The 16,994-nt window shown below is 46.0% G+C and overlaps 1 protein-coding gene across 4 annotated transcripts in view; it reads right to left on the bottom strand.

The window, feature by feature from the left end:
• The window catches only part of TRAPPC10 (trafficking protein particle complex subunit 10), an 89,330-nt gene that overhangs the window by 47,675 nt on the left and 24,661 nt on the right, over window positions 1-16,994 (bottom strand). For 2 of the 4 annotated variants that reach the window (XM_077879363.1, XM_077879364.1), the window contains exons 4-5: window positions 6,928-7,124; window positions 2,028-2,223 (exon numbers count right to left, since the gene is read on the bottom strand). In XM_077879363.1, coding sequence (XP_077735489.1) covers window positions 2,028-2,223; window positions 6,928-7,124 — 393 coding nt within the window. Of the gene's footprint in view, window positions 1-2,027; window positions 2,224-6,927; window positions 7,125-16,994 lie in introns of those variants that run through there. The other 2 variants (XM_077879365.1, XM_077879366.1) reach the window with 2 other exon arrangements.

Raw genomic sequence — 16,994 nt, 5'->3', positions numbered from 1 at the left:
TGCAGCATTAAAAGTAACATTTCTATTATACTAAGTAAAAGTCAGTTTTAGGACCTAAAGTGTCAACATGTAGAAATGCACACAGAGGAGGCCAGAAGAAGTAGGAAAAGGCCTCTATGACCCCTGGAACCATCCATGGCCCTTCAGCAGCAGGGACACAACTGGGCATCCTCTATCTCTGCTACTGCCCTTGCCTTCCCAGACACATGCTTTTTAATTGGCATTCTTCTTGGGGCACCCAGGTGGCTCAGTCAGTGAAGCATCTTCCTTCAGCTCAGGTCATGATCCTGGGGTCCTAGGATTGAGCCTTGCATCGGGCTCTCTGCTCAGTGGGGAGCCTGCTTCTCCCTCTCCCGCTGCTTGTGCACGCACACGTTCACTCTCTCAAATAAATAAATAGGTAAATAGATAAATAAATAGATAAATAAATGAATAAAAATATAAATAAAATTGGCATTCTTCTATATGGAAAAGCTGAACCTTCTCCTCCATTTACTAATCTAACCAACTATCTATATCTATGAGGGTTCATGGATAGGAATTGTATTCCATGGTTAAAATCCAGTTCCATCGTTGTACAGACTGTTCCAGCTATGGCCATGAGGAGGCTCCTTTAGGTGGTGTTAACTTTCTTTTCTTTTCTTTTTTAAGGTTTATTTATTCATGAGACACACACACACACACAGAGAGGGGCAGAGACACAGGCAGAGGGAGAAGCAGGCTCCAGGCAGGGAGCCTGACGTGGGACTCGATCCCAGGACCCCGGGGTCACGCCCTGGGCTGAAGGCAGCGCTAAACTGCTGAGCCACCTGGGCTGCCCAGTGTTAACTTTCTTTTAATGGATATTCAGCTTGTTTGAGGGTGCTTCCTTACTTTCTGCTAAGTCCTATTCCTGGTCCATCTTGTATTTTCCCTACCCCATCCCTGGAATCAAACACTTCTAGAAGGAGCCCTGGCACTTGTTACTAAGAATGGAGTTTAGAAACCAAGATTTTGGCACTAAGTGTGTTTACATTACTGAGAAATATTTTTTTTCTAGGCCCTGTCAGAGGACAAAGGAAATATATGCATTCATATAATCCTCACACACGTGTCTGTATTTCTGATCCATCCATCCATCTATCCATCCATGGCTTCATTCGGATATCTCAGATTCCAATCCCACCCCACAGGGTTCACTCGGATTCCCCCGTTCCTTGTTTGTAACTCTTAGGAACCAAGTTTAAGAAGTTTGAAAGGTGAAGTGACAGGGCCACTGAAAGGTTTGCAACAATTCAACCCTACAGTGAATTGTGGACTTGTGCAATCCCCTTACACGCACCCAGTCACCCAAATACCACTAAGACACAGGCAACAGTCTGAGATAAGGGTCAACATTTCTAATCAGAACTGGTCTCTCATTTGTTCAAGGTGCATTATTTCTTCAGTAATTTACATATAAGTGCAATTTAAACACAAAAATTAGGTTTTTTTCAGTCAAATATAGTCAACAAGAATAATGAAGCCTAAGGGTATCATTCCTGTCACTCTTTGCAGGGTTAGAAAGGTCCCCTGGAAACTAGCTTAAGACTGTCTTTATTGGAACCCAAGACCATAGAATAAAACCACAGAGGAAATAAATGGCCCCAGGAAGTCACAATGTACCCACGGTGTCATGCAGGTAGTAGGCAACTCCGTCCTCAGGACTGTCACCACCACCAGCGCTTCTCTGCCTTAGTCACTTCCATGGGAGATGCCCAGAAGGCCCAACATACTAACAAAACCCAAATTACTCTGAGGACAAGGCCATTTCATAAAAAGCCAGATGCCAAGCTCTGAAGGAGCAGGAGAGCTGATGACAGAACCACCCAGGAGGCCACCTCGGATCTGCCTGGGGAGCCCAGAGAAGGAAACGGCTGTCAGCTACTGTGTGTTGTCCTTTGGTTTTAAAAACTATGCCAGTTAAGAATTACCACAAAAAACCCGCCTCACTTACAGAGACAGGAAGAGAAAGAGGAAGCTGCGTGGCTGCACGCTGAGTCACGTACCTGGACCATGAAATAGTCACAGAAGCTCCAGCCTGGCTCGGTCCTCTTCTCCCTCAAGGTCCTCATGTCGTCCTCAAATTTGCCTAGGTTTTTGGTAAAAGACATAAGAAGCGATGTCCTGAGTTTGGTCAGGAAGGCATTCCAGGATTCCTGAGTTCGAGAAGAGTCCTTCAGGGGGTCAGAGAGCACGACACACCTGCAGAGACACGGACGGACGGTCTGAAAATCCTCCCCAAGCACAGCACATGGCCCGCGGCTGCTACTTCCCTGCACGGCCAACTGCTGTCCTGCCCCACTTCCTCCTTTGTCCACTGGTGACAAACAGCAGGCAGGTGGTGAGAAACTAGGTTAGGAAAGGTTTCATCATCAACTGGCTTAACGCCCCACGAGCTGTCTGTGCTGCAGAATGATGGGCAGCGGGGAGGGAGAGAAGGCAAGAGAGTGGGAGCCGGCCTCCGGGGCTCCTTGTGGAGTAGGGCAATCACGTCGCCTTTGGCCCCCAAACCTCATCCACGCAGCCCCCTTCAGAAACCTCTCTGCTTCCCTGTAACCAACAGGCCAGGGCTGAGTTACTACCAAGCACGTGAGGGTGGTGACAGCGGGGACCCAGCCTCGCCATCCAGCCGAGCCCACTCAACTCCTCGAGCTCTGCTCTCTAAATCTAGCACTTTCCTATTCACTCTCCAAACCCGGCTGGGCTGACACAGGTCCTCATGGGACCTCTCCCCCGCTGCTCTGCCCTCTGGGCCTCACTGTGATCGCACCACCACCACGGCAGGTGCCAGGCTGTACACCCTTCCCCTCTGTAGACCTATCTCTCCCACCAGAGCCCAGACCGTGAGCTCCACAAGAGCAGGGTTAATAGGTAATTCATAAATAAAAGCTTAAAGAGGGCAGCCCAGGTGGCTCAGCGGTTTAGCGCCACCTTCAGCCCAGGGTGTGATCCTGGAGACCCGGATCGAGGCCCTCTTGGGGCTCCCTGCAGGGAGTCTGCTTATTCCTCTGCCTGTGTCTCTGCCTCTCTGTGTCTTTCATGAGTAAGTAAATAATCTTTAAAAACATAATAAAAGCTTCAAGAATGTGTCTTAACACATAGATATGATATAATTTCACTACAAAAAGAGTATCTGTGGGGCAGCTGCCCGGCTCAGTCAGTAGAGCACGTGACTCTTGAACTCAGGGCTCTGAGTTTGAGCCCCATGTTGGGCATGGAGCCTACTTAGAAGAGAATAGAATAGAATAGAATAGAATAGAATAGAATAGAGAAAAAAGGGGATCCCTGGGTGGTGCAGCGGTTTGGCGCCTGCCTTTGGCCCAGGGCGCGATCCTGGAGACCCGGGATCAAATCCCACGTCGGGCTCCTGGTGCATGGAGCCTGCTTCTCCCTCTGCCTGTCTCTCTGCCTCTCTCTCTCTCTCTCTCTCTCTGTGACTATCATGAATAAAAAAAAAAAAAAAAGAGAGAGAGAGAGAGATAAAAGAAAAGTAAAGTAAAAGACTATCCATACTATGGTATGGAAATATCAAAGGCATAAAATTCCAAGTTTCCAATGGATTTGGAAAAGGCAATGTGTCCATCTAAGAGATTGGAAGAGCTGGATTTCTTTATCCTCAGTAATAATAATTTACAAAGAAAATTATTTAATATGAACTCAAATAATTTTAAAATGCTGGAGCTTGGGATCCCTGGGTGGCGCAGCGGTTTGGCGCCTGCCTTTGGTCCAGGGCGCGATCCTGGAGACCCGGGATCGAGTCCCATGTCAGGCTCCCGGTGCATGGAGCCTGCTTCTCCCTCTGCCTGTGTCTCTGCCTCCCTCTCTCTCTCTCTGTAACTATCATAAAAAAAAATAATAAAATAAAATAAAATAAAATAAAATAAAATAAAATAAAATAAAATAAAATAAAATAAAATAAAATAAAATAAAATAAAATGCTGGAGCTTCAATATTTCTCCTCAGTAAATATGTTGCTTTGATTACTAGCAAGCAGCAAGCTGGACAGATTCTAAGTCTCTGTGCCCCATTATACCCTTTGGAGGAAGAGCCAAATCTCTGGAATTATAAATTGGTGGACAAAAGACAAAAAATGTGCAGCCGCCCATGGTCCAGATGATCCACCAGTTGAACAATGAGTACCAAGAAGATTTAAAAACCGGTAACAGGCTTCAACTCCAGACATTCCGCCCCCTGGTGCTATTTCTTCCCCTGAAAACAAAGGGGTCCCACCAGCTCTCTCCCAGCGCCCCAAAGGACTAACATGCATTGATTCACTCCAGGAGCTGCTGGAACCTATCGGCGGGCCGTTTATCCCTAAGCTGTCCTCCAGGTTGAACATCACCGCCACTCATTCCGGCCCAGACACAGAATTCTCCCCTGAAGCCACAGGGGTGCAAGGGAGAGGAAGCGTCCTGAGACCTTCTGTGTCCCGTGACCCGGTGCTTACCCAGCAGACCCCATGTTCTTTAAGTCCTCTAGCCCTTCTTATGCCCTGCAACTTCTACTGTTTCTAGATCTTTATATATATATATATATATATATCTAACAAAAAAGAACCATGCTTCAGAAATTCGCATTAAGTTTGGATGATTCACTCGGAAGGGAGAGCCCAAAACCCTGCTCAGAGAAGGGTCCCCCCCAAGCACGGGCGGCGCTGTGCCCAGGGCAGCCACAGGCAGGGGCCCGGCCCCACCCGTCACGGGGCCACCACTAGCCCCGGCAGCTCGCGGGGCAGCCCTCCGACAGCAATACTCACCAACAGCCTGAAAATTGCACAGAACCTTTGGCCACACAATTTTCCTTTTAGGGATGTACCCTAAGGAAATAATTAAGGACATACAGAACATCCAAGCTCGAAAGATGTTTCCAATGCTGTTCATCCTAAGTGGTAACGCATCCATCCAGCAGAGGACTGGATAAAGACCGAGTACATCACCACTAGGGAGTGTTACACACTCACTGGCAGTAATGGCGGAGAAATACACCTATTGCTCATGGAAACATTTTTATAACATATTAAGGGCAAAAAAGCAAGTATGAAACATTGTGCATGGTATACTGTGCACACACACACACGTGTTCTTTGTGTGCACATAAAGAGAAAAAGTTTGAAACATACACACCAAATACTAAGAGCTAAGATCTATTTTCACTTTACTCATTACCTTCTTCTTACAACCCTACCATGAACATGCAATGTTTATAATCACAAATTACATACAAGGTTAAAATTAAACCAGTAAGCCTCCCCATGGCCAAGTGCACCATCATTTCCAAAGGCCAGAAATCACACCAGCTAATAAAACAATTGCTGATACGGATGTTATCAAACTCATATATATATATAAATCTGACCCCACTCTTTAAAAAATAAAGTACAGATTTGTTAAAGGGAGCTTGCAAATTAATGAAAATCTAAATGCTGGAAGGCATGTTTATATACTGAGAGGAAATGTCAAAAATTTTAGTAAGTTAGATTTTATGTGTATGGATATAGAATGACTCATTACAAACAAGCTAGGCTTTGATGGACTCAGCAGGAACACACTTTAAGCTGTCAGATAAAATTAAAACATAGACTTAAAAGGAATCAACAGGCACTTTGAAAAAAATCTTACACTTCAAACATGTCACAGGTTTAGATTAATATGCCCCATTAGTCCCAGGTTATGTACTTAATAAAATCACACTGAAATGAGACCAAGAGGCCATTAGGTCTGGCCGCCAGTCACCACTCCCCACCCCTTCGCTACCCCGTGCTGCCCACCCCCCCACCCTCCCGAGGAACCCCAGAGCCTCTTGGCGGCTGCTCCTCCTCCTTTCCAGAACAAGTGTGCAGTATTCCCGAACCACACAGGAAGGACACTCAGTCAAGGGGCACCTTGTTGAAATGCGAAGCTGATTCCTTCAGGCTAAGTAACTTATGAATAACAGGCCTTAGGAAAAAGTCCCACAAGTCCAGATGCCATGAAATTTCTCTAAGATGAACCATAAGCTCCACAATCTAACATTTATTTCAAACTATAAGTAAAGTAAGCTTGAACATTACTCTGTGTCCAGAACCATGTGGAACATTAAAAGGAAGCCCACAGTTAAGTTGAAGAACTGTCAACTTACTGGGTGGCCCCGACACAGGATGTGGTCTCAGAATGAGAACAGCACAGGACAGTGTCAGTCATGCTCCCGGCCACATACCCGGGCCTTCCGCCAGAGCCCATCCCCAGCACCTCAGTACCCTTTGCTCGGTAGCCGAGCCCCCGGCTCCAATCTCTTGTCATGCTCTGAGCACTGACTGCCGGGGTGCCATGGGTGTGGCGACGTGGGTGTGAAGCAGTGCCCTGTGTCCCCGTGGGACCACGCCCAGCACCAGACCCCAGGACCCGGGGGGAGTTAAGGCAATGAGCACACCACCACCGGGCACCAGGAGGTAGGCCGGCCTGCCCAGCTAGGCCTCACAGCAGAGAAGGGAGGCGAGCTGCCCCCCCAGGAGACAAAACAGGGCCAGACAGAGAGAAGCAAGGGGAAAGTAGAGTCCGCGCAGGGATGCCGACACTAGACCCTCAAGGTTCCCTTCTACAGATTCTGAAGATTAAGTCAGCATTTTAGAATCTTGGTTCTGAGGAACTCTTGATAGATACGAAGGTAAATGAAACACATGGCGCCCTCACAAAGTGCATGCAGGGAACCCTGCTGTCCACGAGGACGACACTTCCCAAAGCCCCGGCTGCACTAACACGCTCAGGGGATCCTCCAAGGGGACCCCGGTGTGGTCTCTCCCGCCGTAGTTACAACTTCCAGCATTTCAGCCAGTTACCCGGGAGGCCGGGAGGCGGTGACCTGGGCTACTCCTAGTAATCTCTATCACCCAGGGGTCAGCCAATGGGGTAAAATTCAAGGTATACTTACCTGTCACTCTGTTTATTACAAAAATCATTCCTTATTTTGTCCACAATAGAAGTTCGGGGAAGGATGTTGGTTTTGTTTTTTTTCTTGGCATCGTTTTCAACTACCACTATCAGCCAGTCCACAGAGCTATGAGCTTTCAGAACATTCTGCCACTTGGTAAGGTCGTCTTTTACCGTAGCTTTATACACTTCCGTATCCTAAAAACAAATAAGTCACTGTGAAGCAAAGTTCATCAACGCCCTTCAGTGCAACAGCACGAGCTGTCCACTAACAGCTACATCGGCCACAGCACGACCTCGCTGGGAGCTGCGACACTGCACGCCAGGCCCCATGCCCACCTGCCCCGATGACAGGAGACGGTCCTAATGTCTCAGAGGAAGAGACCGAGGCAGACCTACCCACAGCAACATAGGCCACGGGGTAAGCTGGGACTTTAAAAACTCAGGTTGGCTCTGCCAAAGGCCTCGTGCCCAAGAACTGCATAATCCCACCTGCCACCTGCCTCATGTCGAAGCGGCTCCTCCCACCCAGGTCTCGCGGCCCAGAGGCCTCACATCTGCAGGACACCTAGGCTGCCTTCGAGCAGTGTCCTTCATGGCTCCCCAACTCCTTGCCTGCCCCTAGAACCACTCTGACCTGAATGCCACTTGCAGGCCACAGCAGGTGCAAGGCAGCCTCGGACCTAAGCCCAAGATAACAATCTAGGGTTGTTTTTTTTTAAAGATTTTATTTATTCATTCATGAGAGACACAGAGAAGCAGACATAGGCAGAAGGAAAAGCAAGCTCCTCGCAGGGAGCCCGATGTGGGACTTGATCCCAGGACCCCAGGATCACGCCCTGGGCCAAAGGCAGACAGACGTTCTGCTGAGCCACCCAGGCATCCCCAATCTAGGGCTTCTTGAACGCTGTTCTCATTCAGAAAGACCGAAAGGAGAATCATCTTGGTCCTAAAGAAAAAGAAAATCATTGCTGCTTCTGACCCAGAGTCCCAAACACCAGCCTGCACAAAAGCCCGTGAGCCTGCCTCAGCTCATCCAGAAAAAAGTGGGAACACAGAACATTTCCTTGCCTTTGGTAACTGGTGATGATCGCCCTTACACTCCATAAATCTACTTATCAGACTTGGAGTGAAAATCTAAAAGCAAGACACTTAATTCATATCCAAATCAGGCAATTAAAAACTTTCACAAACTATACTATATAGCTACTGTTTAAATATGTACCCTCCCCCCTTTTCTTTAATAGAAAGATTCCTTGTTATCATGCCCATATTTTCTCTGGATTTTTTAGTCTCTCTCAAATATGCTAACGGGATCAATCTATGAATGAGAAATCCCAATTTCTGTACCCATTTCCTCTTTGGTTTAATTGGTAAGTGAAGGTGAGTACTGAAGTGAGTACTTTTCATTTTTAGTGTGATTTTTAAACCCACTGTGTCCTCAGTTTAAATTAAAAACAAATATAAACTGGAAAGATCTTCTGCTGAAAAAAAAAAACCGAGGAAAACCATCTCGTGAAGACTACAGCCTCCATGGAACGGCAGCTCTTTGGGCTGGATGCTTCCGCCTCGCAATGCCAGCGAGGGCTGGGCTCTAGGAGCCCACAAGCATCATGCCTGCAGAGTGAAACCAAAGGCCACAGACCCCAACGTCTTTAAAATCAAACCTCAGGGTGCAGGACAGGGAGCAGGAAGAGCCAAGAAGCACGGGAAGGCCACCCCAGGGCTGGTGCCAGGCACCCTCTCCCCACTCCAGCACCCCCAGCCCTGGCTCCCAGCTCTCCAAACCAGGGAGGCACTCCCACACCCCCTGAGGGAACACAATCGCCTCCTCTTGGGATGCTCTGGTTGCAGCAGAGACCTGGCTGTGTCCCCACAGTTCTGGTGAAGTAAGTGGTATGTAATCTAGGCCCTCACTTGCAACAGTGAGCAAACCACTAAAAAGACCCGCTGACTGTTCAGAAGAAGAGTCCAAGCTGAGCCAGTAAAGTTAAGAATGTCTCCAGGAAACAAAGTCAGGGAAGGTGGGGAAGGTGCCCACGGTCAGGGATGAGGAGGGCACCAAGGTGGGGAGTGGCCCTGCCTGGGCGCCAGAGGCACAAAGGGCAAGAAGGGTAACACAGCACAAGATATGGAAGCCCAAGTGAGAGGATGAAGGACCATAGGGCTGGCAGGAGGTGTCAGAGACTGAGAAGGGCAAAGAGGGGCTCCCTGTTGGGGTGACTTAATCTAGGGTGTTGTGGATCAGCTGAGGGGAGAAGGGAAGTCATCCAATGTGGAGCATCAGCCCCAGGGCAGGGAGAGGGCACCATGCTGGGGGTTGGGGTGCAGAGGAGCAGGACAGCAGTGGCAGGATACTCCCTAACAGCAGTTATTCAAACAAGCAAACCTCTGGAGCACAGTGAGGACCTGGCCTCTCCATGCCGGAGAAGGAGTTACGGACATGGAAAAGGAAGAAAGAACTGCCGTGTGGTGCAGGACTGGAATCGGACCGTGTATACACATGCACACATGTATGTGCACACATGTACACCTACAAACGGAAATAAATGTAAATGTGTGCATGGGTGGGCACACAGAGGCACACATACATGTACTTCCCAGCTGGGCCCACTGCAAAGGCTCCAGAGATAACACGTCTAGCTCCAGGGCTTGGTTTCTAAATACAGTTTCCCACTAAGACAAACCAGAGCTCAGCGCTCGCTGGGAACCAGCTGACCCCTGGGCTCAGACAGGGAAAGGACGGGACGACCCTGGCATACCTTGTGTTAGGGAGAGCTCAGAAAATAAGGACATGTCCAAAGGTCTTAGAAGCCAAATCTGGGACAATGTGAGCATGAAAATCAATACCAATAGGAAAGTACTACCCTCCCCAAATCAGAAATCAGCGGGTGCATCCTGACATCAACACACAGGATGACCTCCAGACAAAACGAACAGGCAGGGAACTGAATGACTGCTGGAAGCTCCCAGCCTGCGGCACCACGAGGGGCACTGAGGTCCTGTATGCCAGGCACCCTGCATAGAGCCAAAGGCAGGCACAGTGCCCTGGGAGGCAAGGACAGCTGACTTCACAGGAGGCCAGAGGACGGGGGCCCCTCAAGTGATCAGCAGGAGGCTGACCAGCACACAAGTGTAAGAGCGACTCAGAGCCAGGGAGAGACCCCTCCAGACAGGACTCAGCTGCCACACAGGACTGGGATGAGGGCCTGCTCCCACAGATGGGGCTGGGAACCTTCAGATCCACTAGGTGGAGAACTCGGGAAGGAGGAGAGAATCAGTGCCTGACTGACCTCTATTCCAGACCCACAGGTCACAAGAGCCACACCTGAGACGATCACACTCTAGTAACTTAATGACACAACGCTCAAGAAAATTTCTAGGATGTAAGCACTCAAGAAGATAAAAAATTCACGATGCATGGCAGCCCATAAAAAATTGCCGAGCAGTCAAAGAAGAATATGTGGTCTATAACAAGTAGAAAAATCAATCAACAGAAGAGACTCAGTAATAACACAGATAACTGAATTAGTAGACAAAACCATTAAAAAACATATTGTGACCACATCCCATGTGTTCAGGAAGATTCCATCAGAGGAAAAAACGATGTTAAGCAGAGACATTGAGGATATTTTTAAAAGGTAGAGACCCTTACGGATCTTCTGGAGATGAAAACCACATCTCAACTGCAAAATACACTGGATGGGAGGGATTAAGAGCAGTTTAGACACCACAGAAGAACGACTAGGTAATGTGAAGACACAGAAGCAGAAATCATCCAAATGAAACAGAAAGACTGAGAAGCCACCAACACAGTGTCATTGAGCTGTCGGTGTTTCAGGACCTGATATGTGAGTGACTGGAGTCCTCAGAGGAGAAGAGAGGAACACAAGTATCTGAAGGAATAACAACCAAAAATGTTCCAAATCTAAGTCAAAATTACAAACCCACAGCACAAGCACAAGATACACAAAGCAAACTACACCAGGGCACACCATAGTCAGTGTAAAACCAGTGACAAAGAAAAAAACCTTTAACCATGGAAGGGGGAAAAAAAAAGATACACTACATACAAAATAACAACGACAAGAATGAAAGACTTATAGGTCACAATGTAAACCAAGACCGTGGAGCCAAGTCTCTTACATGCTGGGAACAAATAAAGAACTGTCAGTTCTAGAATTCTCATCCAGCAAAAAATTTTGCAAAAATAAAGGCCTCCTCAGCTGCATAGAACTGAAAGAAGTCTCACCATGGACCTGCCCTATAGCAAAGGAAAGAGGAGCCCTGAAGTAGTAGCTAAGAGACATACTTCCTACGTCTAATTTCTACCACATAACTGTTTAAAGCAAAAACAGTAACAACGTACTGTCAGGTCTGTAACAAGCATGGGACCAGCAGGCCTGCGCAAAGGTGGGCGGTGGCCCAGCACCATATGAAGGGAGGAGGTGATGTTGAAGATGGGTGCTAGAAACCCAAAAGCAACTACTAACGTACAGGGGTTCTACTTTTAATTCTAAAATCCTAAACATTATCTACTTGTTCTAGAAAACTTCCCTTAATAGATAATGATCAAAAATAAAGCAAAACAACAACAACAAAACACAGGATCCCTATTAGAAAATGTAATTTTAAGGGGGGGGGGGACCCCTCCGTTCATAATGTCCACAAAAAAGTGTATCTAGCAATAAAAATCCAAGATGTCTATGAAAAACATTAGCACACATTACTCAGGGTATCAAAAAGTCACAAAGAATGGAGAAACAAAAACCATGGTCCCACATGCAAAGAGTTGTGATTAAAATTCTCCCCAAATGAATCTGCAACTTATTCAAAGCAATCCCAACCAAAATACCTCCCTGGTTTCTTTTTCTCTTTTCAACTGCTCTGTATGGCTTTGTAACAAAGCATGACAACATACAGCAGTCCAGAACATTCGTTCTGCCACCAATCTACAACCTCAGCAAGACCAGATGCATAGCTTGCCTGCCCCACCCAGTGTGGCGCATGAAGGCTGGAACAAGAAACCCATCACGTGTCTGCTGCCAGATGCTAGCCTGTTGGCCAGAATCTGCTGGGACCGGGGCTGCACACCTCCAGGTGGCCTCCCCATGTGGGCCCTTGACTTCCTCAAAGAATAGTGGCTGGGCTCTGAGAGCATGCATCCCAAGAGGATCCCAGAGAAGGTGTATTACCCCTTTTATGACTTAGTCTCAAAAGTCAGAGTGCCTCTCCTCCCAGTCAGAGGGCCACTTCAGAGTCAACTAGAGGAAACACAGACCCGGTCTTTCAATGGAAGAATGTCACTGCCACATAGAGAAGAGCATGGGAGATGGAATATGTGGACACAGTCATTTTTGGAAAATAAAATTTGTACAACTAACAATCTGATTCTACAATTTATATGGAAGAAAAAATGTATACTTGACAAGGGATTTACTTTAAAAGAGCAGATTATCAATACATGTTATAAAAATGTAATAATTAAAAGTCTGGTCCTGGCACAGAATAGATGACGATCAACACAATATTGCACACACATGACCACTGGTTTAAAATAAAGGGGACATCTTCAATACGTGGAAAAGAGACAGATAATTATGAAATGATGTTAGGCCAATATGCTACCTAGTTAAGACTGTAAAGTTAGACCCTAAACCACCACACCTCCTGCTGCACACACACAAAAAAACTTGAAGCTCTACAGATTCAAATATAAAACACAAATTATAAAACTATTAAGAGAAAATATAGGAGAAAACCAATTATTACCTTTAGGCAGACATGGTCTTCCTACACATGATCAACTCTACTCAGAAACCATTTTTTAAAATGACGTATTTCACGCCATAGAAACTGTAACAGTCACAAATACCTATGCACTGAATGATACATGAACCATCTACATAAAACACAAACCACAGATGATGCAAGCAAGAGAAACAGAAACACACCAGTAACAGAAGACTCTAACACACCGCTGTCAGCCACAAGCAGGTCAAGTGGACAAAACAAATAAAAAAATAACAAAAATAATATAAATGACCTAAACATTAAATCAGTAAGACAGCTCTAAAGGATCTATATTTAGCATTACAATCTAAAAAGTAGAGAAAATACATTCTCAAACACACATGGAACATCCACAAAAACTGATCATTTATTAGATCACAGAGAAAAAGTAAATAATTCATAAAGCAGAATTATGAACATCCTAATCACAATGCAATTAAATTAGAAAATTTAAAGTAAAAATTTAAAGAATTTTTTTCTGGAAATTAACTTCATGTTAAACTGTTGAGTGAAAGAGCCAATACAAACTAAAAACAGAGAATTTATTTTTTTTTAAGATTTATTTATTCATTCAGAGAGAGAGAGAGAGAGAGGCAGAGACACAGGCAGAGGGAGAAGCATGCTCCATGCAGGAAGCCCGATGTGGGACTCGATCCCAGGTCTCCAGGATCACACCCTGGGCTGCAGGCAGTGCTAAACCGCTGCGCCACCAGGGCTGCCAAAAAACAGAGAATTTATGAAAAATGACTGACTATTGGGATTTAAATTCCTATCTCTAAAGATCTGTATCATTTAAATTTAAAATGAAAATAGGGATCCCTGGGTGGCACAGCGGTTTGGCGCCTGCCTTTGGCCCAGGGCACGATCCTGGAGACCCGGGATTGAATCCCACGTCAGGCTTCCCGGTGCATGGAGCCTGCTTCTCCCTCTGCCTGTGTCTCTGCCTCTCTCTCTCTCTCTCTCTCTCTCTCTGTGTGACTGTCATAAATAAATTAAAAAAAAAAATTTAAAAAAAATTAAAAAAAAAGAAAATAAATGCATTCCCAACTCATAAAAGAAAGAAAGAAAGAGAGAGAGATAGAAAGAAAGAAAGAAACTAGAAAAAGAACAAAGTAAACCATAAGAAAACAAAAGGACGGAAATAAAAATGAAAGCAAAAATTAATAAAGTAGAAAACAGACTAGTGGTATGTCAGAAATGAAAACCCTGGTTCCCTGGTTAGAAAGAATCCACAAACTACAAAGAGCTAATTTAACCAAGGTAGAAAAGGGGGAAAATACAAACATACAAAGAAATAATAATTGCCACAAGAGCATATGTTAAAAGTCCAAAAAAAGACCACTTTGCACATCTCAATGAAATGTTTATAACCTAACTGAAATGTACAATTTCTATGAAAAATATAGTTTTATCAAAATTGTCAAATGGCTGCAAAAGACCTACTTCCGTGAAAGGGACACAGAACATGATCAAGGAACTGTCCTATAACAACATACCAGGCCCCCCAAAAAAAAAAAAAAAGAACATACCAGGCCCAGATGGTTTCACAGGAGAATTCCATCAAATCTTAGAGACCAAACTGTTCTGGTGCCATATAAATTGTCTCAAAAATAGAAAATAAATGAAAACTTCCAAATTATTAGGAAGCAAATATAATATTGATACTTATGTGTAAGACAGAAAATATAAAAAAAGTTATAGACCAATCACTTGTGACCATAGATGCAAAAAAAAAAAAAAAAATCCTAAATTAGGTGAACAGACACCATTATCACTTTATAAAAATAATACTTTCACCAAGCAGTTTTTATACCAGGAATGCAAGTATGGTTCAATAATAAGAAATCCACTAATATATTTCAACATATCAGTAAATTTAAGTAGAAAAAATCCATGATTATCTCCACCAAATCTGAAAAAGCCTTTCCGAACAAAATTCAAGAATGTATTCCTAATAAAGATCCTTGAGGAATCAGGAAGGGATGGAACCCCCTTCAAGCTCATGCACATTTCCTCGGCCCTACAGCCAGCACCCTTCCAACCGGGCACACACTGCAGGCACCCCCACAGAAGTCAGGAACAAGGTAACCAGGCCCACTGTCTCTACTACTATTTAACAACAAGTTCAGAGGAAATTATTAGAGGCCTAAAAACTGAGAAAGAGATATGACGAGACATGTAGGAGAGCTCTAGACTCTGGGGCCTAGGGAACCAGTGATAGAACGAATTCACACAGTAAGAGAATTGGCAAGGCTAACGTGAAAAAAAACAACAGCCTTCCCATATACACTAATCAGCTAGAAGGTACCATGAGACAGAAAACCCCATGTACTTTAGCAACAGAAAAGTAAAATGCCTAGAAATAAATTTAACCAGAAACATGCAAAATCTGCAATGAAGAAAAGCACAAAACACTTCTGAAGGGCAAAGAAGCGGACTCATACAAATAGAAAAGACATCCCTCGTTCTGGGTCGGAACATCTCCACACCATCAAGATATTGTATCTGCATATGGTAATTTATAAGCTTAACATGGTCCCAATAAAAAACACAGAAAGTTTTGTCTAGAGCTCAGTAACTTGCTACTGATAATCCTACAGAGAAGTAACCACAAGAGAGCAAGAGGCAAACCATGAAAAGGAGGGCGGCCTCGCCAGCCAGGTGGGAACTCGGACCATGATGCGGGTGCGTGGCGACTGCAGGCCAAGGTCTCCGGACACGTCTGGCTGCAGCTCAGGAGCTGAAACCATGGCTATGTGTGTCTAGGACAGAGCGAGGAGGCACCTGCGTGATGCTGTGCAGAGCCAGGGCAGACGCAAACATGGAATGGGACCACACAACAGAGAGCCTGTGGGGTGAGGCTCAAACCAGAGGCACCAGTGGCAACCTGTGGTCTCTGAGACCCACACCTTCCCACCTCTGTCAACCAGAGGCCCAGCAGCGCTGACACGCCCACAGCACCAGGGGCACCGGAGCTCTGGGAATGAAGGGCAGACCCCAGGACAAGGGCAGCAGAGGTACCAGAGCCCAGGATACCTCGTTGTGCCTGAAAGTTGAGAAGTCCCTGAAAAGGACCCAGGGGCCAGTCTGAAGTGACTCTTATGACCTAAGCATCACAGGTAAGGATGGAACTGATGGCAAAGCATTAAATGGGACAGAAACCCATGAGGCTTTCAGAGCAGAGCACCACTGATGGTCTGGAGTGCTGGTCACAGCCCTCAGGAAAGACTGGTTCAGGAAGAATCATCGCTGGTGCCCAAGCGAAGTCAGAATGCTGGATGAGGAGCAGGAAAATCCTGTGGTCTATTTTTTTTTTGTAAGATTTTATTTATTTATTCATGAGAGACACAGAGAGAGAGGCAGAGACACAGGCAAAGGGAGAACCAGGCTCCCCGCGGGAAGCCCAATTCAGGACTCGATCCCAGGACCTCGGGATCATGCCTCCCAATCCTAGGACCTCGGGATCATGCCCTGAGCCAAAGGCAGACACTCAACCACTGAACCACCCAGGTACCCCTAATCCTGTGGTCTTAAAGTGACCCCCCACTCCCCCTAGAGATGGCTTACTAGTTGCAAGGGGAAAACCATTAATTACAGCATGGAGAAACTCTGACCATAACATCAAATCTAACCTCACTGCCAAGGGGGCCGTAGAAAGAGGTAGTTAGGGTCACAGGCCCAGGACAGCCATCCTTAGGCCAGTTCACAAGGTGGGCCCTTGGCTGAGGCCTGGGAACATGAACTGTGGGAGGGTCCCACCACCGTGGGATCAGAGGGCCTCATTGGGCATAAGCTCTTCATACAAATAACACAGCTTGTGCCGAATACTTGCTTTCCCTCTGGGGTCTAGAGTTTTGGTATGAGTCAGGCAGAGGGTGGGTGCCCATGGGCCTGAACCCCAATAAAAGCCCTGGGTGCTGACCTCTGACGAGCTCCCTGGTAGACAACGTGTCACATACGTCATCTCGCTCACTGCTGGCGGTGTAAGCCCACTCTGCACAACAGACTCCACTGAAAAAGCTACAAAGCAAAATCTGCAAAGGCAAAAGGGTGTAGGAGTAAGCTTCCAGCCCTTTCTTATGAAACCACACAACACTACTTCTACATCCTCAGGTGAAAATGTCACAACACGTAATGATTTGTGCATGCTATATTTCACTAAATGCCTGTTTTATTAGAGCCAAAACACACAAGAAATGAACCACAGTGTTTTCTGTCAGTTAATGACAGAAGAATTCTGTCAACAGTGACAAGCTTCTTTCCAGGTTCATAAAT

This window comes from Canis aureus, chromosome 30 (assembly GCF_053574225.1).
Source record: "Canis aureus isolate CA01 chromosome 30, VMU_Caureus_v.1.0, whole genome shotgun sequence".
Taxonomy (NCBI): domain Eukaryota; kingdom Metazoa; phylum Chordata; class Mammalia; order Carnivora; family Canidae; genus Canis; species Canis aureus.
This window is presented reverse-complemented; position numbering and strand designations above follow the sequence as displayed.